Here is a 25099-nt window from a genome sequence, read left to right as displayed (position 1 = left end):
CGGCCTCGTGTCCGTCTGTCCATCCCCACCCCTTCCCTGCCTCAAATACCCACCCTGTCCCCCCCCATGTCCCCTCTGTCCCCCCGTCCCCCATCGGTCGCTGTGTCCCGTCCCGTCCGCCAGGGGGCAGCACGTCCCCACGCGCGCGCCCGGCCCTGCGCTCAGCGCCCCCTGGCGGCCCGGCCGGGCACCGGCGGCGCGCGGGCCCGGAGAACAAAAGGGCGTCCCCACAGCCAATGGGAGCCCGGCTCGGCGGCTCCGCTCCCGCTGATTGGCGGAACAGCGGCCAATGGCGAGGCAGCACTGCCTGTCCGTCTGTTCCCACGTGGGGGTGGAACAAGCGGTGGGGGGGAACGAGAGCCCTTCCTGATCCCACCCTGCATCCCTGATCCATCCCCTGCATCCCTGATCCATTCCCTGCATCCCTGATCCATCCCCTGCATCCCTGATCCATCCCCTGCATCCCTGATCCCACCCACTGCATCCCTGATCCCATCCCTGCATCCCTGATTCCATCCCCTGCATCCCTGATTCATCCCCTGCATCCCTGATCCATCCCCTGCATCCCTGATTCCATCCCCTGCATCCCTGATTCCATCCCCTGCATCCCTGATCCCATCCACTGCATCCCTGATCCCATCCCTGATCCATCCCCTGCATCGCTGATTCCATGCCCTGCATCCCTGATTCCATGCCCTGCATCCCTGATTCCATGCCCTGCATCCCTGATTCCATGCCCTGCATCCCTGATCCATGCCCTGCATCCCTGATCCCATGCCCTGCATCCCTGATCCCATCCCCTGCATCCCTGATCCATCCCCTGCATCGCTGATCCCACCCTGCATCCCTGATCCCATCCCTGCATCCCTAATCATGCTGCAGGAGTATCCCCCATCCTGCTGCCTGCATCCTGCATCCCACTGACCCTGCCTGCATCATCCTGCAACCCCAACCTGCATCCTGCCTGCATTCCCCCCATTCCTCCCTGCATCCCTGCCTGCATTCCCTGGCAGCAGGACCGGGTGCCACCAGGACAGGGTGCCCTGGGGGTCTCTAACCCTACCCCCCCTGCCCATCTCCTGCCAACACCAAGCTGGGGAGGCCTCTGGGGGTGCTGGGGGGTGGTGGTGCCCATAACTGGGGGTGCCCAGAGCCAGGGGTGCCCACAGTGGGGGTGCATAGGGTGGTCGCAGCAGAAGGGAAACTGAGGCAGAGCCGAGAGCGGAGCCGGCGCCAGCAACGGTTCATATATTTATTCATAAGCCAAGTTATCCATAAAAAAGTTCCATAGTAAAAGGCCTTTACAGGAGTGGCGGCTCATAAAACCTTTGTTTAACCCTTTGCTCCTTTTTTTTTTTTTTTTTTTTTGTCCTTTTGGATTTTATTTTTTTTTATCCTGTTTTGTGGGATTTTTTTTCTGGTTTAGTGTTTACACTGGAAAAGCCCCTGTACAGTATTTTCCAGGCAGCGGCGGCGGGACGGGCCAGCATCCGCCGGCCCCAGGGGGTGCCCGTGGACCCCCCACGGCCCCCTGGGTCCCCTCGCGGTCACCCCCTATTGCACTGGGGACGGCGGCTGGGCCCCTGCCCGGGCCGAGCCCCCCACCCTGGCCCCCTCTGTACAGCGCTCCCCGCTGTCCCCGTCCCCCCCGGCTGGGGGACACAGTGCACTGAAACGACCCCCCCCTTTCCCACCCGCCCCCTCCCCAAGGATTATTATTAATTTTTTTTTATTGTGGAGTGGTGTTTTTTTTTTTGACCATTTTTTTTTTTTTTTTTTTTTTTTTCTGTCCTTTCTTGGTTTTCCATAAAACTTCCCGGAAGAAATACAATATTTACAGGCAAAATAAATAGAACAACACACCTGATTTCTGCTTCACCTGCTGGCAAACAGTCAGAGGTACTAGGGAAAGTTATGGCTTGTAGGGGAGCCCCGTCCCCCCGTCCCCCTCGGGCCCCCACAACGCGCCCCCCAATGTCACCACGGGCTTTGCATAAGAGCCGGGCAGGACCCGCAGAGGGGGGTCCCCGTCCCCGTCCCCGGGGGGTCAGCAGAGGGTGGGCACCCCCGGGGGGTCGGCAGAGGACGGGCACCCCCAGGGGGGTCAGCAGAGGATGGGCACCCCGTCGGCGGTCACCAGGCGGCCCGTGGTGGGGTCGTAGGTGCCCGCCAGGTAATAGAGGTCCTGGCGGTCCTGGTACCTCCGGCCCCGCGTGAGCTGCTCGTAGTGCTCCCGCCCCACCACCTGGCACTTGTGCGAGATGGTCTGCACGTCGTTCTCGTCCTCGTGGCACGACTGGTACAGCGCGTTCTGTGGGGACAAGGCACCGTCACGGCCGCCTGGCACGGCACGCGTGGCCGCCTGGTGTGGCTACCTGGCACAGTGTGGGGCTGCCCGGCACGGCTCATGGCTACCTCGCACAGTGTGTGGCTGTGCCACATGGCACAGGACCCCTTGGGCCACCTGACACCACAGAGGGCCGCCTGGCAGAGCTGCCCCCGCCCCACCCTCACCTTGCCGTCGCTCTGGCGCTTGCCCAGCTTGGTCTCCTCGGGGTGGTAGAACCACTTGACCTTGACCACCATGTTGCTGGCCCAGGACTCCCACATGCTCTCGATGCGGCCGATGTAGGGCAGGTTGGGCCTCCCGGCCGACAGGAACACGGCGCAGTCGCCCACGCGCAGCGTCTCCTTGCCCCGCACGATGGCCTTGTAGAACAACTTCCGCGCCTTGCCCTTCATGCCGCGCCGCTGGGGGGAACAGGGGCTCAGGGGGGGCACGGGGACCCCCAAACCCGCCACCACGGGGAGAGGGGAGAGCAGCACACAGGGCGGGAGTGCCCACGGCACCCGGGCAGTGCCCTGTGCCTGAGGGACACAGCGGGTGTCACCAGTGCCCAGGGGACACAGACAGTGTCACCAGCACCCCTGCATCTGTGTGACACAGCTGGTGTCACCAGCACCGGGTGCTGGGCAAGCACGTGTTGCAACTGCTGTCCCCAAACGCCACGAGCACCTTTTTCTGGGCACCTGAGTGCCAGCTTGGGCACCCACACGTCACAGCTGGTGTCCCCAGCACCTCGAGCACCCCACACCCCACCAGGCACCCCTTTGCCCCCCGCACCCACGTCCCCACACCCCAGGCACCTCGCTCTGCGCACGCCCTGCCAGGCACCCCCACACGTCCGCCTGTGCCCCCCGCCCTGAGCCCCTGGGAGCTGTGCCCGCTCCTCCCCTCCCAAACTGTGCCCAGCAGCGAGTGTCCAGCTGAGCTCACGGTGCCTGCGGAGGGTGGCGGGGTGGGTGCCCACCTTACCTGCGTGGGGTTCCCCGACCACCTCCAGAGCTGGCGCGGGCAGGAAGGCGGAGATCTTTGGCCGGTTTTCCACCGAGGGCAGGCGCTGCCGCCGGGAGAACTCTTTGGCTTTGGCGAAGCTGAGGGCCTCCTTGCGCTTGAGCTTGGCCTTGGGGCCGGCGGCGGCCGCCTTGGACAGGAAGCAGCGCTGTGGGGCGGTGCCCTTGGGCCGCAGCGCGTCCGGCTGCGCCAGCAGCGCCGGCACCGGGTGCGACAGGCAGGTCTGGAGCAGCAGCGCCGAGTCCTCGTCCTCCGAGCTGTAGGAGGAATCCTCATTGTCCGAGGAGCAGAGGCTGGACGTGGAGATGGAGCCGGAGCTGGAGGAGGTGGAGGAGCCCGAGGAAGAGGAGGACACCGAGAGGCGCGTCATGAAGCGCGAGGGGACGTCGGCGCCCAGCCCCGCCGCGTCCTCGTCCTCGTCCATGTCCGAGTAGGAGCTGTGGCAGTCGCTGTCGCAGTTCAGGGTGAAGTCCCCGTGCCCCGAGTACTTGCGCAGCGCCAGCCCCACGGGCAGCGGGTGAGTGGCCGCGCGGCCCCTCCGCTCCCGGCCGCCCAGCCCGGCGTGTCCGTAGCCGTGGCTGCCCAGCGGCCGCTCCAGCCGGGCCCCGAAGTCCTTCTCGGCCAAGAGCAGCGCCTTGCACGTCTTGTTCTTGGGGGACGTCACCCCTTCGTGGTCCAGCTTGACCAGGAACTCGCTGCCCGCCGCCTTCCTGCGCCCGCTCCTGCCCACCTCCGCCTCCAGCCGCTCGGCCTTCTTGGAGCGCAGGAGCTTCTGTGCCGCGGGCAGCACCAGCCCGGCACTGGCGCCGAAGGAGCTGTAGGAGCTGGCGATGCGGCCAAAGGAGTCGGCACCGAAGGCGTTGCCGAAGACGGGGGCGGCGAGGTGGTGGTGGTGGTGGTGCAGCGGGAACAGGGTCTCCTTGGCCCGCAGCTTCTTGGCGCTGCCGTTGACCTGGAAGAGGTTCTGGAGCACGGACGAGCCCTTGTTCGCCGCCTTCCGCTTGGTCTGTGCCATGGCTGCCCAGCTGAGCAGGGACCCCCCGCGCCGCCCGGCCGTGGCATCGCTCAGTGCTGGCCCCCGGCCCCCCAACAGCCCCTCCATGGCTTTGCCTGCAGGAGAAAGGGGTCAGGGGGGTCAGAGGATGGATGGACGGAGGGAGCATCCCAACAACCTTCTCCCCATCCCAGCACCCTTCCCTGCATCCCAGCACCTTTTCCCCAACCCAAAACTCTTCCCCACATCCCCGCATCCTTTCCTGTATCCCAGCACCTTTCCCTGTACCCCAGCCCTCTTTTCCCTATTCCAATGCCACTCCTTGCATCCCATCCAGGCAGGTGGTCCATGGGTGCTCCTTGCCCCCCCATACCGCTTTTCTCCTTGCCAGATGCCTTCCTGCTGGAATTCCGGGAGGCCTGGGGGCCGTGATCCGGGCACAGCGTGGGGGGCAGCGCTCCAGGGGTGCCCACGTCGCCGCACGCCCGCTTTGCCCGCCGGCAGGAGCTGGACACCAGCAGTGCTGGGGAGGGCTCGGTGCCTGTGGGGAGCAGGGGGGTCAGGGCAGCCCCACACCCCACACCTGCTCCCCCTAATCCCGTGATCCCACCCCGGCCCCTCACACTGGATCTTGAAGTCGGGGGGCAGCAGGCGGATGTTGGACACGGCGATGTGCCCGGTGTCGCCATCGTCGAACTCCACCAGCACGGCCTCGGCGTCCTCCTCCTCCTCGTCACTGGAGGAGCCTGCGGCACGGGAGGGCTGTCGGGATGGGCAGGGACCCCCTGACACCCCCCGCCCCACAGCCTGCTCCCTGCCCAGCCTCACCTCGCACCACGTTCCCTGGGTACAGGCACCGGGATTTCTGGCTCCAGTAGGCGCAGACGCGGGTGCCGGGCGGGAGGCTGCGGCGTGACTGCGGCCGCACGTCCAGGACCTGCAGGGAGCACCGTGCTGGGCTCTCCCCAGGGTGGGGACCCCCACCTTGACACCTCACCATGACCCCCCACAAGCCCCCCCCCACTCACCGCCTCCTGCAGCAGCTGCTCCTGTGAGTAGATGCGCTGCCGGTTCCCCCTCTCGCCCTCGATGATGATGCTGTAGCTGGGGAGGGGGCACAGAGGGGGCTCAGCACCCACCTTGCCACCCCCTGCAAGGCTGGGACACCCCCCAGGGCTGGGACCCCCCGGAGCCCACGCTCACATGTCCGGGGGCTGGATGGTGCGGACGCTGCCGGCGTAGAGCAGACTGTCCTCCTTGGGAATCAGGATGTGCAGCCCATCCCGCAGGTCCTCCTTCTGGATGGCGCAGGCGTGGGGGACCTCCCCACGTGTCCCCCCCGCCAGGCAGCCCCCCAGCTCCTCCTCCTCCTCCGAGAAGCTGCTGTTGTCATCGAAGTCGAAGTCGTCCTCCACGGTGAAGCTCTCCAGCAGTTTGCTGACTGCCCGGCCCTTGCACTGCAGGAGGGGGCAGGGGTGAGTAGGGGGCCTAAGGGGGCTGTGTCAGGGTTGGGGGAGGCCACCCCGGTTCTCACCTGCTTGGTGGCCACTTTGCTCTTGACCTTGGCCAGCTTCTTGCCCTTGCTCAGGATGGTCTTGGCGCTCCGGGGGGAGAGGGCCAACGAGAGGGCCCCGTTCTTGCGCTGCAGGAGGAGGGTCAAGACTGGCTGATGGCCTCCCCATGTGACCCCAGCCTGCCCGGGGTGCCTCCCACCACCCCAGTCCCTCTCAGCTCTACCAGCACACACAGCCTGTGCAAAACCTGCACCCACCCCTTGGCACTCCATGGCACACCCTCATGGTGCCAAGGGTCCCACCAGTGCTCCCAGCACCCCCAAAACATCACAGAACCCCCAGCCCCTGCATCCCATGGTCCCAGTGGTGCCCACCCAACCTCCCCAGCCTATCCAAACCCCATATCTCCCCCTGTACCCCGTGGGCCCATCAGCACCCTACAACTACCCCAGTACCCCAAGCACCTGCACCATCTCATTGGAAACCCCAATGACAGCAGTACCCTCAACCCCTGCACGCCCCGGTCCCATTGGTGCCCCCCAGCCCATCCATCCAAACCCCACACCCAGCCCCTGCTCACCCTGAGGGCTGCCTGCAGCCCCTTGCTCTTGCGGGTGCCCTTCTTGCCCCTCTCTCCCAGCCGAGCCCCCTCGTCCCGCGGCCCCAGGAGCCGGGGGTCGGTGCCCCCGAAGAGGCTGCCGGGGGGTCCCGTGGGGCTGGGGCCACCGGGAGCTGGGGGCCGCAGGCTCTCCTTGTTCTTGACCTTCAGCTTCTTCTTGCTGCCCTCGGGGCAGCCCCCGGCCTTCCGCCGCCCCGGCACCTTCTCCAGCTTCCCGGCACCCCCCGGCTTCACCGGCCGCCGCTTGATCTTCACCTCCCCCTCGGGGCTGCCCAGGCGGCAGGGACCTGGGGGGACAGGGGTCAGGGCACCCCACAGGGACCAGGGCATCCCATGGGGGCCTGGGGACCAGGCACCATACAGAGGGGACAGGGCTCAGGGCACCCCACAGAAGTGATGGGGTTTGAGATACCCCACAGTTGCCCACCCAACCCTGGCACATGGTCCTCGGCCCTGTGCCCCACGGCATTCCCAGGGTGATCCCATTACCTAGCAGCCCCTGCCTTTCCTTTTTCTTCTTGGCCTTCTCATTGGCCTCCATCTTCACCACAGAGGATGGGGAGGGCCCCAGCACGGCCACCGGCCCCGTGGGCAGGGACAGCCCCGGCTCCTCATCCTCGCTGTCCGTGTCCCCTTCGGGCTCATCTGCAAGGGCAGGGGACAGCAGTGAGGGACCCCTATGCACCCAGGGGTGGCCCCTGCACCCCCAGTACAGGATGGGGTGAGCTGGAGTCAGGTGTGACTCCTACTCTTGCCCTAAACCTTCTGCAGCCCCGTGCTGGACACTGAACACCCATCCCATGCTGAATCCTGCACCCCCAGCCCCGTGGTTGGACCATGCATCCCCATGCTCGTGCTGCACCCAGCACCCCCAGCCCAGCCTCTGAACCCCCATTCCCATGCCAGACCCCAACCCCAACCTCACACCCCCATCCCAACCAGATCCTTATCCTGACCATGCACCCCATCCTAACCTTGCCCTGCTGTTCCCATCCCAGACCCCACACCCTCATCCCACACCCCCACCCCCGTGCCCCCCTTGCCTCTGAAGTGGGGGGGCTGCCGGGGGCCGGGGTCCTGCCCCTGGTACTTGGAGCCCTTGGAGCCCTTGGGTCGGTTCAGCTTCTTCTGGATGCGGGCGCCGGGGTTGGGATCCCTCCGGCGGAAGGGGCTGAGGCCGGGGGGCAGCCCCTTGCCCTTCACCTTCTGCTTCAGCTGCAACACCCCATCAGCCACCACACAGAGCAGGGGACCCCGCTCTGGGGGGGCTCGGGGGGCGTTGGGGGGTGAACAGGACTCCCCAGATCCCATGGGACTCACCGGGGAGCCCTGGAGGCTGCTGAAGGTCCCCCCTGACAGTTTGCTCCTCTTCTTCTGGGGCTCAGGGTCCCCCCTCAGCTCGGCACACAGCAGGGACAGGCTGGTCTTCACTGCCCTGGGGAGGGCACAGCGTGGGCACGGTGTCTGCAGACCCCCAGAGGGGTCCTGCACCCCGTCCCAAATGGATCCTGTACCTCACCCTGGCTGGCTCCTGCACCCCCACAACTGCCACCTCCCTGCTCTGCTCCCCACCCCTAACAACAATTTGTGACACAAAACCTGGAGATTATTTCTTTCCCCTTTTCCATCTAAACTGTGGCCCCATTTAGCAACAATTTAACAAGGGAGGGGGCTGGGACCCCCCAACATTCCCACACACCTTCCCAGTGCTTGGCTGAGCGCACAGCATTTACAGAGGACAGCTATGAGAATGGGGAATGGGATGCACCAGGCAGGAAAAGGGGGTGGGAAGAGGGGGTCACCCCATGCCATGGGGCTCCATGGAATGCTGCTCCCACCCAGACCCTCCCATCTTCCATGGGAATGAGTGGATGAACGCTCCCAAACACGGCACGGGACTGGTGTGCCATGGAAGTGGCATGAGGGGGGTGCAATAGGGATGTAATTGGAGTGGGGGGCCCCAAGCACACCGGGAGGGTCAGACCCCTGGACCGAGGGGGTCCATGCCACCGGTCACTCACTTGACCTTGCGGCTCTCGGCCCTGCCCAGAGCACTGGAGTGTTTCCTCTTCCGGCCGCCCCGGCCCGCGCCGCGCCGGGCTCCGGGAGCTCTCGTCGCGCCTGGAAAACCGGGGGCACCGTGAGCAGAGCCCCCTCCCCTCCAGGCTGAGGACAGGCCCAAACTCATCACACGGATTAACTGCCAAGGCTGCCCCTGCCCCGCCCCAGCCTCAGGAAGGGGACGGAACAGGACGTACTCGTGGTCGTGGCGCCGCTGGAGCCTCACCAGCTCCCGCTGCTTCTCCTTGTAGCGGCGCTGGAGCTCGGCCAGGCGCATCCGCACCTCCACCTCCTGCGTGTTCAGCTGCTCCATGGCCGCCTTCAGCGGGCACACCTGGGGGGTCAGGGAGGGTCTGGAGGCCGCTGGCACCGCTGGCAGTGCCAACAGCCTCTGCCACAGGGCTGAGGCCGAGCACAGCTCATCTCACCTCCCACCCCCCCCCGGCAGACACTCACGGCCTTGGTTTTGGGGGTCCAGGTGTACTTGCGGCGGGGGACACGGGTGCGGGGTGGGGGCGAGGCGGGCAGGGGGCTGAGCGCGGGGGGGCTGCCCTCCCGCCCCGCCGCCTCCACCAGCGACCAGGCGGCCGCCACCGTGGCCAGGTTCTGCAGGTTGAAGGCCAGCAGCTCCTCATCCTCACCTGCAGGGACGGGATGGGGTCAGCGGGGACAGCCCAGGCTGCACGCTGGCAGCAGACCCTCGGCTGTAGCCGGGACGGACATGATGTGCCCCACCGGGTCACCCCATCCACGGGGAGTGGGATTCCACGGCCACATCCCATCCGTGGGGAGTGGGATTCCATGGCCACACCCCATCCGTGGGGAGTGGGATTCCACAGCCACAGCCCCACCCCATCCTACCAACCCCTCTGTGTGGGGAGTGGGACGCCACAGCCAACCCCTCACCCCACGGTGTTCCCATTCCACACCCAGCACGGGATCCCCCGCCACACTCCCACACAGCCGCAGGAACGAGGACACGCCAGGACAGTGCTGGCCATCCCTGCTGGGGCCCCTGGGATTCCCTGGGGAAGCCGAGCCGGGAGGGAATCCCGGCGCCTGCCTGGAGCCAGCGCTGGAGCAGAGCCTCGGCTTCGAGTGGGGCATGGCATGGCAGCATGGCACGGAACACAGCCTGCACACCCATGGAACAGGGTGCACTGGGGGAATTGGGGTGTACTGGGGACTGCTGGGGGTACTGGGGAGCACTGGGGGCACTCAGAGGCATTGGGCAACACAGTGGGATACTGGGGGTACAAAGGGTGACTGGGGTCACCAGAGAGTACCAGGGGTCACCAGGGATGTCAGTTCCAGCAGGCACCAGGGTCACAGAGAGGTGATGGGGGCACCAGGGGTCACCCACCTTCCCTGGCCAGGTCGCAGCGGCGCCGGCGCAGCTCCAGGTCGGCGAGTTCACTGAGCAGGGCAATGCCGGGGATCCCTGAGGGGTGGGGGGCGGGCGAAGGGGGTGCAGGAGGAGGCTCCTCAGGCTCGTCCAGTGCTGGCAGCTCCCCCAGGTCGATGCCGGCAGCGATCAGAGCCTCCAGCCCACCCAGGCAGCCCTGGTGCCCAACAGGGACATCACCATCCTCCTCCTCATCGCAGTTGCCCTCCGGTTCCAAGCCATCGCTGTCGCCTTCCTCCTCCTCCTCCTCCTCCTCCTCCTCTTCTTCCTCCTCCTCCACCTCCTCCTCCTCCGCAGTGGGGGGCAGCTGAGAGTCCCCTACCCCGGGCACGGGGTGCTGCTGCTCCGGCTGCTCCGGTGCTCCCTGAGCCACCTCCCGGTGCCCCCCGAAGGGCTCCTCCTGTCCCCCGTGGCCGGCGCTGCCCCTCGCTCCCCGCAGAGGGGCCCCGGGGGGAGCAGCAGGTGGTGGCGGTGCAGCAGCACCCCGGGACCCTCGGCCGGGGGGTCCCGTGGGGGGCCCGGCTCCCGCAGCGCCTCGGCAGTGGGGCTGAAGGTCCGGGACTGCTCGGGCTCTGCGGGGGGTGACCCGGCGTGCACGGGGTCGGGGTCCGCCGGCTCGGCTGAGTGCGCCGCGGGGTAGCCCATGGCGGCGGCGGGGTAGCCATACCCGGGGGGCAGGTCTGCAGGAGGGGGGCCATGGTCAGCAGGGACCCCCCGGTATCCTCCAACCTCCCTTCTCTTCCTCGGTGCCACGGACTCACCTGGCTCCAGGGGTTTGGGGTAGCGGTGCGGGGGCTGCCCCTCGCCCCGCGCGTCCTCGCCCTCGCTGCCCTTGCTGGGGGCGGGCAGGGGGCTGTCGGCCGGCGAGCGCGGGGCCACGGCCGGGCTGGCGGCGGGGCAGGCGGGTAAAGTGCAGGGGGCCGTGGGCAGGGTCACTGGGCACTTGGCCGGGTGCCGCAGGGCTGGCGAGTGGCAGCAGGGGGACAGCTTGGGGGGCGCGGGGGCCGCCGAGGTCAGGCCCTTGGTCGGGGGGTTTAAGGCAACTGCTTTGTGGGAGGGTTTGAGGGGCTTCTCAGGACCCCCCTCCTCCAGCTCCAGGGGCTGCTCCTCTGTCTTCCGCTGTGGGAGGCAATGAGGGGACACATGTTAACCCCTGCCCCACAGCCTGGTCCCTGCCCCACAGCCTGGCATCCCACAGCCCAGCTCTGCATCCCACAGCCCAGCCCTGCACCCCACAGCTCAACCCTGCACCCCACAGCCTCGTCCAGCCCCACAGTACAGATCAATGCCCCAGACTCCTGCCTAACCACCCAGCCCAGCACCCTACAACCCCATCCCACATCCCAGTCCCATATCCCTGCCCAGCCCCTGCTTCTCTGCCTGTCCCCAGCCCTGCCCCACATCTCCTCCACAAATCCCACATCCAGCCCCACATCCCCACCCTCCGCCCCAACCTTCATCCCGCCCTGCATCCTCCAGCCAGCCCCACATCCCATTCCACCCCCAGCCCCCACCATCCCCCATCCCTGGCACCTGGCCGTGTGCCTGGCGCTGGATCTCGAGGGCCTGGGCTGCCCGTTGCTGCTGCTGCTGCTGCTGCTGCTGCTGGAGGGCGTAGAGTTCCTGCTGCCGCAGGAACTGCGACCGTGGGTACACGGGCAGCTGCCCCGTGTGCTGCAGGTGGGCACTGGGACCCCGGCCCGGGTACATGGGGGGCCACAGCGATGCCTGGTCCATCACGTCGGCTGCAGAGGGCAGGGGGTCAACTGAGAACCCACTTTGGGGTCACCCCACAGATCCCACTGGTGTCCAGCCCCAGCCCTGCAACCCTGGTAGCACACAAAGGGACCTGCATCTCCCACCCCTAGACCCCCAAAAGTACCTAAAAGGACCCCAATCTCCCACCCCTGTACCCCAAGAAGCACCTGCAGCCTCCCTCCACCCACAACTGTACCCATAGAAAACCCACTACCAACCCCCAAACCCCCAAAAGTGACTCCAGTGACCCCCATCTCCCACCCTACACCCTCAAGGACCCCTTTCTCCTCTCCCCAGCCTCACCCAGCCCCCAGGACCCCCTTCCCAGCACAAGGTGGGGGTCCCAGCCTCACCCAGCGTGTGGGGGGTGCTGTGGGCGGGGGGCTCTGTGGGGAGGATGACGAGCTGGGCAGGGGGGTCCTGGGCGAGGGGGAACACGGGCTGCATGGCACTGGGCATGGAGGTGGGGAAGGCGGGGGGCAGGTTCTGGTGCAGCGCCGGGTGCCCGATGCCTGCAGGGATGGAGGGGGGGTGGTCCGTCAGCACCCCACTGTGGGGGATCAGCACCCACCCAGCCCCCCAGAGCCCCCCACTGACCGTAGGAGTGCCCCCCCATCCAGATGGAGGGGCTGCGGGTGCGGGGCAGCCAGTGCGTGTGCGCAGGGTGGGCGTGGGCGGCGGGGTCCCCGCCCAGCTGCCCTGCTGGCAGCGAGGAGCCCCCTGCCATCATCAGGTGGGGGGCCAGCTCCCCGGGACACCCCCCTGATGGGTGCATCCGGGCAAACTCCACCAGGTCCTTGTTGTCCCTGCGGGAAGAGGGGGATACACAGGTGTGGGCAGAGCACTGGCATCACCGTCCCCTGCATCCCCAAAAGGGACCCATCTCCCACACCTGCATGACCACCAACACCCACATGGACCATCAGATCCCACTACGCACCCCCAAAAGCACAGGAACCCATTACCCTTCCCCACACCCCCAAAACCACCCAAAGGGACCCCCCTCCCAACCCCACATTCCCAAGAGGATATCCAGGGTCCCTCATGTCCCTCCCTGCACCCCAGGGACCCCCACCATCCATCCCCATCTGCACCCCAGGGACCCCCATCTGCCCCCTGCCCCCAGCAGCCTCCCTGATTCCCCCTCACTCACTGGAGCAGGATGTCCCTCCCGGGCAGCCCCAGGCGCTCCTCACACAGCCGGCCCCGCTCCTCCTCGGCCTCCAGCTCCATCAGGTGCACGGGGCGCGCGGTGCCCGCTGCACGGGGACACCACGGTGGCATCAGCGTGGCACCACCAGCCCCTGCCGCCCCCAGCCCCCTCCCCAGCCCTTACCTTTGACTCCGGCTGCCGCCCGCTGCCGTCCCGCGCCCCCGGTGCCGCCGTTGCCGTAGGGCTCGTGGCGGCCCAGCGTGTCCTTCTGCCGCGCCACGGCCACGGCGATGCCCACGGGCGGCTGCCGCACCTCGCCCTCGGTGCCGCCGGGGCCCAGCGCCTCGTGCTCCCGGCCGCGGGCGCAGTCCGGCCGCTCCAGCTCCAGCTGCCCTTTTCCCGACGGGAATTTGGCGTCCTGGTGGGCGCAGCTGCCCTTGGAGCCTGCCAGCCCCACGAAGGGGGGGCCCTTCTGCCCCCCCAGCAGGGCCCCGTTGCTGTACTTGAGCAGGTTCTTCATGGCCGAGACCTCGTCGGGGGCGTTGGGCACCTCCTGCGCCCGCACCAGCCCCGCGCCGAAGGGGTCCAGGTAGGGGCCCCCCTTCCTCTCCTCTGCCACAGCCAGGGGGGGCCCCTGGCCCTGCACCCCCCAGGGGGGCAGGGGGTGCCCGCTGTAGCCCAGGGTACCCAGCTCCAGGGGCTTGCGCTTGCCCTCGGCCACCTCAGCCTCGGGGTGCTGCTGGTGCCGGATCCGAGCCACCTTCTGGGCCGGGGGGTCCTTGGGGGGGCCCTTCTCTAAAGTGCAGCAGGAGGGGCCGACACGGACGCCCAGGGGGTCAGGGCGGGGGGCACGGGAGCAGTCGGGGGCCGGTGGCACCTCGAAGTAGCCCTTCTCCAGCCCCCCCTTGGACGCCGGGCACCTGCCGGAGAAGGGGGGTCCCTCAGCTGCACCCCCCCCCAGGTACTCCAGCCCCTTCAGCCGGGTGCCCGGAGCCCCCCAGTCCAGCCGCCGCTCCGCTGGCCCCTCGGCCTTCAGCGGGTGATGGAAGGGGGCACCATAGGGCTCGGTGCTCCCCTCGTTGTGCCGCTCCTTGCCGTCCCCTCGCTCCATCCCACCGGATTCCGCCTGGAACGAGCGGCTCTTGTCCGTCGGGGGTCCCACCGAGGGCACCAGCGTGGCCCCGCTCAGCTTCAGCTCGCGGGCGGGGGGCTCGGGCAGCGGGCACAGCACCTCGGGGCCGGTGTGGAGCGGGAGGCAGGGGAAGGAGCCGGCGGCGGGCACGGCGTAGGACACGGCGTGGTGCAGCATCTGCCGCCGCTCCACGGCCTCGCCGTAGGGCTGGGGCGCCTCAGGGACCCCCGGCTCCCGCTCCTTGGGGGCGCAGCGGGCGGCGCGGGGCAGGGCGTTCCCGGCACAGCTGGGCAGCGCCGCGCGGGCGCCGTCACCGTCCAGCCCCTTGGCACCCAGCAGGCACGAGGCCAAGGGCTTGGGGCGCCCATCGCCGGAGCCCCGCGGCGGCACCCCCTCCTTGCAGTGCCCCTCGGGCGGCACCGGCAGCACCGCCTTGTGCCGCTCCTTGGGGTCCTCCTCGGGCAGCCGCTCCTTGGGGTCCCCCTTGCCCCCCTTCTCCTTGCCCACCAGGAAGCGCTCGTAGTCCTTGGGGGTCTTGGGCAGGGGGCCGCTGTCCCGCTCCCGGCTGCAGGAGCCGGCGGGGGGCCCAGGGGCGGCGCGGGCGATGCCGGGGAAGCCGTGGCTGGCAGGGAGCAGGGGGGGCTGTGCCGGAAGGTTCCGCAGGTAGAAGTTATCTGGAGGGGAGGGTAACGGGTGAGACCCCCCAGACCCCCCACCCAACCGGTGGCCATGCCAATGAGAGAAGGAGTGGGACGAAGGGACAGGTGCCCACCACCCCACCCGCTGCCCAAGCACTGGGCACCTGCTCTGACACCAGCACTGGGACAGGAACTGTGAGCCCCCCACGCCTCTCCAGGTGGGGACATGCACCCCCACAAGGGACCCTGGTGGCCCCGGTACCTGCCTTTCTGGCTCTCGTAGAAGCGGTGCTGGCCGTAGAGCACGTTGCCATTGCCGTGGTGGTCCAGGTGGCCCATGGGCAGGAAGGTGGAGGCCAAGCTCCCGGAGAAGCGGGGGTACCCCGGGGCTGGGGACACGGGGTCAGCGGGGCTGGGGTGGCACCTCACCCAGCACCCCAACCCACACTGCTCCAGCTGGGAACACCCTGCAGAGCCTGGGATCCCCTCCATGCTGGGACCCCCCACGCCCTCCAGGAGCCACCGAGGAGGGGGCTGAGGCCCCCCCAGCCTCGTGTCAGCAGTGGCCGTGCTTGGCTCGGCTCGGGCGGGCTGTCCGTCGGCCGCGTGCGCTGCCCGTCCCCGTCCCCCCGTGCCCCCCCGAACGCTGGGAGCCAGCTGGCAGCCGGTCAAACTACCAGCCGGGCCGGCTGCCAGGGCCCCGCGCCAGCACCGCCGCCCCGCTCCCGCTCCTCCGGCACGGTGGGGACGCCAGCAGGATGGGGGGGGCAAGGGGAGTCAGCTGAACCAGGGCTGCCCCGGGGGTCCCCACACTGTCACCTGCCCCATCATCACCAGTGACACAAGCTGGCCCGGCCTCAGCCCAGCTCCCAGGGTGGGGGTCTGCAGCCCCGCACGAGCCTCTCCAGCCACCCCAAACCCCAATTGCAGGGGCTCAGCCTGGTTCCCGTGGATGCTCAGGGAGGGATTTAGGGCACAGTGCTGCTTGTACCCACATCATCATTGCGAAGCAGTTGCCCAGGAAGCCTGGATCTCATCCATACAGGCACCGGTGGGACATGGTGCACTGGCACTGGGCAGAGCCCTGACCACATCTTGGCCACCCACAGGGACCCCCTGCCCCACCCTCGTCCCAGTCCCCGCTCACCTTCATGGGAGTGGGAGAACCAGATCTGGGAGGTGCCGGAGTGGGGCCCACAGAAGGCTGGCTCTGGGGGGGAGGCAGCGGGGCCAGCGGGGTGGCTGGGCCCCCCCGAGCCCAGGCTGCTGCTCAGGAAGCCCCCCATGAAGGAGGAGGGAGGGGCGCTCCCCATCAGGCTGCTGCCGGCTGTGGGGAGAGGATACAGTCAGGGGGGCCAAGGACACCATTCAGAGGGTTGAGGACACAGCTGGGGGGGTTGATGCAGTTGAGGGGGGTTGAGGACACAGCTGGGGGTTGATGCAGTTGAGGGGGTTGAGGACACAGCTGGGGGTTGATGCAGTTGGGGGGGGTGAGGATGCAGTTGGGGGGGGTTGAGGACGCAGTTGGGGGGGGTTGAGGATGCCGTTGGGGGGCAGCGCAGGTTCTGCTCCCACACGTGACCTGCCGTGCCCCCTCGTGCACACACGTGTGCACATGGCTCCCAGGGGGCTGTGCAGCCCCCCCGGCACGGGTGCATCCCCTGTGCACACACAGCCCTCACGAGCACGCGTGTCCCTCGTGTCATCGTGTCCCTCGTGCACACACGGTCCATGAGCACACACGTCCCTTACATGATCACCTCCCTCGTGCTCACATGTCCCTCGTGCACGCATGGCCCTTGAGCACCCAGCACATCCCTTGTGCACACATGACCTGTGAGCCACACGTCCCCCATGATCACAGCCCTCGTGTCATCGTGTCCCTCGTGCACACACATCCCCCATGAGCACACACGGCCCTTGTGCCATAACAGCCCTCGTGCCCCTCACGTCCCCCAGCCCCACAGTGCCCACACGTGCACCAGGGTGTGTCAGAGGCAGCAGAGCCGTGCAAGGGGCTCTGTTGCCCTGCCCTGTGCGTGCCCTGAGAGCACACACGTGTGCTGGCACACAGGAGGTTTTGCACACGTGTGTGGCTCCCATACAAGTGCTCCCAGTGCTGGGACAATCCCGAGGTCCAGAGGCCCGTGTGTACACGTGTGTGCGTACACATGTAAGTGTGTATGTGTATGTATGTGCATACACATGTATGTGCACGTACGTGTTGGGAGGGGCAGGGGCAGCTCCCATCCTGACCCCGCCACCTCCCCCACAGCCCGGGGGGGCCCCCAGCACCCCTGGGGAGCCCCATGGCCGGCGTTCCCCATCCCGCCCCCCATCCTGCTCCCATCCCGGCCAAGCCGTGAGATCATGGTGGAAACTTTGGAGCCGGTGGCCAGTGGTTGGGCGGGGGGAGCCGGGATGGGGGGAGCCGGGATAGGCGGAACCGGGATGGGGGAGCAGTTGCCCTTCACTGCACGGCCCCACTCCCCGTGTCCCTGTGTGCCGGCGTGGTCGTGGCACGGCTCGGCACGCGTGGCGTGGCGCGGAGCGCGGGCTGGCCGCCCGCCCGGCCGGGGCAGGAAGCGATGCTTTGCTCTCTAAGCCGGCCCACGCTCCCCGGCTAATCCCGCCGGGATGCCTCTGGGATGAGTGTCGGGATGTGGTTTCAGGCAGCTTCGCTCCTTCCTCCGCGGAGGGGCCGAGCTGGGCAGGGCCGCGTGGGCCGGGGGCACGGCCACAGCCCTGGGAACCGGACACGCACCAGGATGGGTGGGCACATCCCGCCGTGCCAGCGCATCCGGGGGGATCCCTGTCCAGTGCTGCCTGCAGCCAGCCCACCCCGCACCCCCGCCATGCCGGGGGACCCGTGCAGGCGTGGAGCCGGCAGCGTGCCGGGTGGCTGTGCCGGGCGGGAAGCCGAGGTTTCCAGAACAAGACTTTTCTGGAAGCCGTGGAAAGGGCTGGAAAAAATAACCCCCCACCCCGCCCTGATGGCAGTAGGGCCATGGTGTCCTGGGGGGCCACGGGGCCGCCGCTCCCCACCGCCCACCCACTGACTCATGGGTCCCCCGGCGCGCTCAGCCAGCACTGCCATTCCCACATTCCCACCCACCTCGCAGGCCTGCTCGCCACGGCCCCTGGCACACTTGCGCTCTGCCACGGCTCACCACGGAGCACGGGCAGGGAGAAGCCCCCATCCTGCCCCCTCCAGCACGGTGACAGTGAGGACAGGGACAGATCCTTGAGAACGTGCACAACTCGTGTCACCGATGAGCCCACAGCACTGGAGCAGCCCTGTGCCACAGGTTCCTGAGACCATGCACAACTCATGTCAGTGATGAGCCACCAGTGGCGGGGGAGCCCTGTGCCACAGGGCCTGAGACCGTGCACAACTCATGTCACCGATGAGCTGGCAGCGTCGGAGGAGCCCCGTGCCAGGATGGGCACAACAGCCCGGGGCTGGTTGCCAGCAGGGGACAGATGGGCTGCGGGGTCCCACCCCGGCCCCCCCTGCCACCCCCCGGCAGCGTCACCCTGGGAACTCCCTGGCCGGGCTCCCCGAGGCCAGTGCCGTGACTCAGCCCCGCCGGCATCGCTCCCAGCTCCGGCATCAAACTTCCCTTGGCCCCAAATCCACAGAGTCACACGTGTGACAAGTGTGCCAGGTCTCAGTACGGCCGCAGTGACAGTGCTGGGGGATTGTGGGTGCGGGTAGGTCAGCGGGGGACCCTTGGGGGGCTCCAAGAGGTGCTCCCTCCCTCCAGCTGCTCCTCGCCCCCGCTCCAAGTGCAGAACAGATGGGAATGTTCCGGGAAGGCAGAAAGTTTCAGGGCCGGGGTGTGTGGGAGGGGCTGTGGCCCCAGGAGGGTTGACCCCATGGCTGCTTCGGGGTCCCCAAGGCGGTGACAGCCCCCGGGTCCCCACAGTAGTGGCGGGGGGGACGTGCAGAGGGTTGGGTTTCTCCCTCAGCTATTTCGGGGCTGGAACATTCCTAACGGAGCCGGGGCTGCAGGAGGAGGGCTGAGAGCTGGCAGGGACCCTCACGCCACAGCCGGGCACCCCGGGGTTCCCTGAGCCAGGCGGGGGTGGGTGCAGCCCCCAGCTCCCCCTCCCCACGATTCACAACACACGACCCCTTTCAGAATTTGGCAAACGGAGTAACCAGGCTCTGGCTCCCCCGGTGCTGCAATTCCAGCTGAATCCATATTGTTACGGCACTAAATGAACGCCGTGATGGTGAAACGCTGCCGGAACGTGCCCGACAGAGCCAGGGGGGCAATCCCAGCGTTATCTGATGGGTTATCTGCTCCAGAGGGCCACAGGCAGCTGTCCTGGCTGGAGCTGCTGCACACTCAGTGCTTGCACGCTCACCAGGGCTGTGTGTGCCCACAATCACCAGGGTGGTGCACACTCCTGGCACGGCTGGCACACGCTCCTGGCACGGCTGGCACACACGTGTGCTCAGTGCGCGCTGCCTGCACACACCATTTGCACACCCACCACACAACCCGACACACACTCGCTGTGCAAAACCATTTCTGGAGCACAGGCAAGCCAGGGAGGGTCCAGCCCTGGGGGTCCCGATGTCCCACCCCATTCCTGGTGTCACACAGATGCCAAGCATGTGGACCACCCCCCTGGGGAAGCCCCCAAAAGGTGGGGACCATGGTGACCCCTTGTCACTGAATGTCACACGTGCAGGGTCCCAGGACGGAGTGACCCCGAGGGGCTACCAGGACTCATCCCCCCCTGCTCCCTCCAGAAGGGACCCCAGCACCCAGTGGGGTCAGACCCTGCCCTGGGGTGATCTGTGAGGCAGGTGGGGTGCAGGCAGGGCCAAGGGGGCTCTGAGGAGCTGGGGGTGTCCCAAGTGGCCCCCAGATTCTCTGTGGAGCCCACCCCCAGCATCCCCTGGGCAGCAACAAGGGCTGGCAGCAGCTGCCTGTCCCCCCAGGGCCTGGCACGTGGTCGTGTCTCCGCGTGGAGCCAGCTCATGACTAAGGAACAGTGGAACCACTCGAGAATGATTCTGCAAGACCCAGGGTGATCCAGTAGGATCTGGGGATCTGCACATCCCGCTGCTCCCACCAGCCACGTGTGTCCCCCTGCCCCTCGTGGGTACCGAGGAGCAGCGCAGGTAATCTCCAAATCCGGTTTAACTTTGACACTCACTTTGGAAATGCACTGTACACGGCGGCACAGCCGGGCTGGCTCAGGGGGCCGGGGGGAGTGAGGAGCCCCTGCAGCAGAGCCGTACCAGAGCTGTGCCAGAGCCGTACCGCGGTCTCCAGCCCCTCATGAGACCTGCCTCCAGGGAGGCAGCGATGCGGAGCGGCTGCAGTGCTGGCACCCGGCCCTGTGTCACCACTCGGCCAGAGGCACTGTCCCCACCTGCCCCCCATCACCCCCACACGCATCCCCCCCAAAAGCCACGCCAGGGAACCGCACAGCACCCGGCCTGCAGCATAATCTAGGGAGGGGGACAGGTGTGGGAGCACATCCAGCTACCAACTCACGGCTCCGGGATGCAAACCCCACACTGAGATGTGCACCGGGACCTGCACTGTCATGGCCAGGCTGCACGCCAGCACCAGGCTGCACCCTGGCACCGGCACGCACACCGGCACTGCCGAGGCCAGGCTACAGGCCAGTGCTGGGATGCACACTGGGATGCACACCGGGATGCACACTGGGATGCACACTGGGATGCACACAGACACCCCCGGGGTCAGCCGCCCGCCAGCACGGTCATGCTGCTCCCAGCAAAGCCGGCGCCACCGCTCCCCAAGGCCGTGTGCCGAGGGCTCGGCCACGGTGACAATCAGCCCAGGGCAGTCACAACTCCCCACGAGTCCAGAAAAACATCCGAAGGACAAAAATCACACCCAGGCCCCAGCGCAGCTCAGCTGGAGTTTCCCACTCCCTGGTTGTGGCAGAAGCACTGGGACCCCTGCCCCACGCGGCACAGGGCGTGCTGGGCTGGTGGGACCCACCACAATCGGGGGGTGGGGGCTGCACCCGGTCTGGGGGGGCTCAGGGAACTCCAGGGGTCCCTGATCCCCCAGTACCAGGCAGTGTCACAGCCCCCCAGCCCCCCTGCCATCATCCACGCAGTGCCGGTGCCAAACCTGACGCCGGCCGGAGCGTTCGGTTCCAGCAACGCACGGCCCTGAGTTACGGCTTTAATAAAATCAGGGAAAACACTTTTATCTCCCATTCCCAGGGAGGCCGCCAGCCCCGGCAAAGGCTCCTGGGAGGTGTAGTCCGGCCCCACGCCGGGAGCCATTTGGGGGAGCGTGGCCAGAGCCCCCCAGCCTTGCTGTGCCCCCCGGGTGCCGCGTGCCGTGCCGGCATCGCCACGCCACGGCCAACCGCGGGCTGGCTCCGTGCGCTGGGTGGGGTAATTATCAATCATCGGTGTTAATTACCACGCCACGCTGCCACGGCTGCTGGCACCGGGGCTGGGCCATGCCGGGGGATGCGGGGTGCTGGGGACAGGGACCCCCCTCCCGTCAGCACTGCGCCGGCCACTAAATTATCCGGTTTATCCGCCCCAGCGGCGTTCCAGCCGTGCGGAGCCGCGGAGCGCAGCTCGCTGGGAAGCGCTCCGGCTGCGCCGGCCCTGCCAAAGCTGGAATATTTTTAGCTCGTTCTGTTGTTGGGTTTGGCTTCTCTGGGTTTTTTTTTTTTTTTCGGCGCATTTCTGCCGGGGTATTTTTAGCCAGATCCATGTTATTTTAACAACCTCCGGTGCGTTCGGGCTCCCATGTGTCGCCCAGGCCCCGGCGGGTGTGAGGGTCCGGCACCGGGACACCGCCACGCCGAGAAGCCGGAGGGAAGCCGGAGGGAAGCCAGCAGCACCCAGCACTGGTGTCCCCCCGGGATCCCCTGCAAGGCCACCGTGAGCCGGAGAGCACTCAAGCCTCCACCCCAACCCCCCACCCTGGGGACAGGCTCCAAGCCCCCACCATGCTCCACAGCCCCCAGGAGCAGGGGGAAGCCAAGGTGGTCCCTCAGCCCGGTGGTGGTCCCGGCAGTGAGGCCGCCAGCACAAAGCGAAACCGCCCCGGCCGCGGGCCCGATCCAGCACCGCCTCCCCGGCACCCCCCGGTGCCCCCCGGTTTCTGCCTCCTTCCAGGAGCCCCCGTCGCTGCCACCACCCCCCCGCGCCGGCCCGGCCATGCCCCCCGCCCTAATCCACGCACTAATTGTAATCCCATTAAAGCAGATATAATTTTATTAGTATTCACAGCTCATCAAGGCGGCGACAATAACCGGCGCTGCCGCCGTGCCGTGGCCAGACAACCGCCCGCGCCGGCGGGAAGCAGGGGGCCCCGGTGCTGCACCGCGCTGAGCCAGTAACCCTGCACCCGCTCCAGCCCTGCTCCCACTCCAGCTCCATCCCGGAGCTCGGCAGTGGCAGCGAGGGCCGTGCTGGCTGCACGCTCAAAGCCCTCTGTGCAGTGAACCCCAGTTTAGGTGCTGAGCACCCCAGTTCAGGTGCTGCGCACTCCAGTTCGGCCCCGGCCGGCCGCAGCCGAGCACATGCCGCAGACAAAGCCACGGGGGCAGCTGGCCGTGGCCGCCGGATGCGGTGACCCCTCGGCGGTGCCGGTTGGCCGTGTGGCGCTCGGCCGTGTGCCGCGCTTTGTCCGGCCCCGGCGGCCGTGGCAGCGAACACACGCCGCAAACCCCTTCGCACCCTGACACTTCGGCACCCAACATCGGGCCGGGGCTCGGTGACCTTCCCCCGCCGCCCCACGGCCCCGCAAATAACGGCCTCCTTGTTCCCCCGAGCGCCTGCTCGTCCAGGCACCGGGATCTCGCCGGAGCGGCCGGGTGGGGGAACATCCCCCGCGTGTGTGTGAGTCCTCACCCCAAACCGCCGGGCGCGGTGACAGCGGGATCGGCACAAAGGGAGGCCGAGCTCCCGGTGCCGTGCCGTGCCGAGCCTCCACACCCCTCCCGGCCCCCCACACCGTGGCCGCGGCGACCCCTCTGACCTGTGTGCGTGGCCATGGAGATGGGCGCCGGGAAGTACTTGGTGGGCTGGAAGTGTCCGGGGGGCTGCACGGCCCCGTGTGCCGACCCCGCCACGCGCCCGGAGCCGTGCCGGTGGCCCAGGCTGCCCCGCTCCGACAGCAGCCGCGGCGGGGGCGCGAAGTCGCGGCCGTCCATGCCGGGGGCACCCACCCGCGGGGGGCTCGGCGGGACCCCGACACGGCTGGTGGGCGATGCTCAGCGCCGCGCCGGGCCGGCTCGGCGGGCGTCCTGCCGCGCTCCGCGCCGGGGCTGCCGGCTCATCCTCCGCTCCTGGTACGGGAGAGAGAAAGGAGAGAGAGTGAGAGCACGGCCAGACTGGGGGTACAGCCCCTCCACACACCCCTAAAACCACTCGCCCAGCACCCCACTCCCAGTTTGCCCAGTGCACAGCTCCCTTTCTCTCCAGCTCGCAGGGCCGCGGTTTCCCCGGCACTGCCGGTGCACGGTCCCCATTTCCCTACCATCTCCAGAGCACAGCCCCCCCATCCCCGGTACCCCCGGTTTGCAGCCCCCAGCTTCCCCAGCACCCCCAGTTCGCTGTGCCCAGTTTCCTGAGGGCACAGCCCCCCCCTGCCTGTTCCGGGTGCTCCCGGAGCGCAGCCCCCCTCCTTTATCCGGTGTCCCCGGTTCTCGACCCCAGTCCCCCGGAGCCCAGCCACGGCCACCCCCTGCTCGGGGCCCGGTTCCCGCTGCTCCGGTCCTTTCTCCCCGCTGCCGAGCTCCAGTTTCCCGGCGCTCCGTCCTTCTATCTCCGCCGGCTCACCGACCGTATCTCCCCGGGGCTCGGCCCCCGATCGCCCTCGGCTCCCCCGGTTCCCGTTGTCTCCCCGGTGCTCGGCGCCTCCCTCGCCGCGCTTCCACTATTTCCTTCCTTCCGTCCCCAGCCCCGGTATCTCCCCAGTTTCCCTCCAGCCCCACTTCCCCGGTATTTCCCGGTGCCCGCACCCCTGCTCTCCGCGGTTCCCCGGTATGTGCCCGGTGCCCTGCCCCGGTTTCCCGGTGTCGCCGCGGTGTCCCGGCCGCGGTTCGCGGTCCGTGCCGGTGCCCGGCCGCGGCTCCCGCCCGCCGGGTCATTGTTCTGGCAGCGCCGGGGCCGCGGGGCCCGATCCTGCGGGGGGAGCCGGGCACGGGCCGGGCGGTGGCGAACAAAGGGGCGCGGGGGGCGAGCGCGGCCGGGGGGCGCGGGGGACCCGGGGGGGGCCCGGCCGGGGCCGCGGGCACCGTGGGGGGAAGCGCCGGGCCGAGCCCCGCGGCGAGAAACACGGGCCGGGAAAGGGAAAAAAAAAAAATAAAAAAATAACGCGTGTTTTCCTCAAGGAGACCCGAACAAAATTACGTAAAAAAAAAAAATAATAAAAACGTGGTGTTTTTATTGATGTAAAAAAAAATTAAATGTAAAGAGGGGAAAAAAAAAAATAACGTGAATTAACCGAAAGGGGAAAATATTTAAAGCGAAAAATTTAAGGCGAAAAGGGCTCGGTGCGAAAATGTTTGAAGGCGCAAACGGTTTAGTGAAGCAGCGTTTGATAAGCAAATGATTTAATGAACAAATGTTTTCACGCACAAAAATTTTAACGGACAAAATTTTAGGGCGAAGCGCTTTAAAGCGACGAGTCTTAACGGCAAAAAATGTTTTAACATAAAAAGACTAAAGGGGAAAAGATGTTTTAATGGGAAAAGATGAAGGGGAAAAATATTTTGGTGGAAAGAGATACAGGGGAAAATATTCTGGTGGAGAAAGGTGAAGAGAAAAAAATATTTTTGAAGGAAATAGACAAATGGAGAAAATATTTTGATGCCGGAAAGATGCAAAAAAATATTTGGCTGCAAACAAATAAAGCGAAAAATAAATAGTGAGGAAAAAGCGTAAAAAAAAAAAAACCCACACACATAAAAAAAGGAAATGTACAAAGAATGGAAAAAATAAAAGGCAAAAATGCAAAATCATTTACGTCCAAAAATTTAAAAATAATAAATCTAAGAAAGCAAAGAAAAATATATAAAGCGCAAAACGCAAATAAAAATAATGCTGAAAACGCAAAACAAAACAGAAAAAAAATTAACGCCCCAAATCCCCAAAATAAATAACGCCAAAAAAATTGTTAAGGCGTAAAAAAAAAAAAAAAAAAAGGAAACAAAAAAATCTCCAAAAACAAAACAAAACAAAAAAAAAAGCCAAAAACACAATAACCCCGGAGCGCCCGAAATTAAAATAACCCCCAAACAACAACAGCAACAACAACAACAACAACAAAAAACCCACCCGCGGATCGCAGTTACTTACCGGAGGGGCGTTCCGCGCGCGGGGCGAGTGCGGTCCCGTGGCGGGGGTGCGCAGCGTGCTCCTGCCGGTGCCCGTGCACTGCCCATGCACCGGCTGCTCCTGCAGCAAAGGGAACCGGGGGTGTGTGGTTGGGGGCAGCA

The 25099-nt window shown here is 66.6% G+C and overlaps 1 protein-coding gene across 1 annotated transcript; it reads right to left on the bottom strand.

Annotated features, from left to right (window-relative positions):
• Positions 1–1972: 1972 nt before the first annotated feature.
• Positions 1973–25094, bottom strand: BAHCC1 (BAH domain and coiled-coil containing 1). The gene is given in 30 exon segments (XM_050319619.1): positions 1973–2311; positions 2515–2751; positions 3317–3353; positions 3355–4465; positions 4723–4890; positions 4973–5095; positions 5178–5286; positions 5378–5453; positions 5553–5806; positions 5884–5991; positions 6444–6769; positions 6972–7127; positions 7526–7697; positions 7803–7917; positions 8504–8554; positions 8556–8603; positions 8741–8877; positions 9000–9184; positions 9907–10199; positions 10271–10628; positions 10710–11067; positions 11482–11693; positions 12060–12218; positions 12304–12512; positions 12860–12965; positions 13043–14665; positions 14896–15018; positions 15777–15956; positions 22636–22945; positions 24960–25094. Coding segments are annotated over 29 exon segments (7416 nt in total). The 5' UTR covers positions 22811–22945; positions 24960–25094; the 3' UTR covers positions 1973–2104.
• Positions 25095–25099: the final 5 nt, after the last annotated feature.

This window comes from Myiozetetes cayanensis, unplaced genomic scaffold (assembly GCF_022539395.1).
Source record: "Myiozetetes cayanensis isolate MyiCay16 unplaced genomic scaffold, myiCay2020 scf22, whole genome shotgun sequence".
NCBI classification, from domain to species: domain Eukaryota; kingdom Metazoa; phylum Chordata; class Aves; order Passeriformes; family Tyrannidae; genus Myiozetetes; species Myiozetetes cayanensis.
Note: the sequence above shows the minus strand (reverse complement) of the source record. Positions and strands in the feature narration are given on the sequence as shown.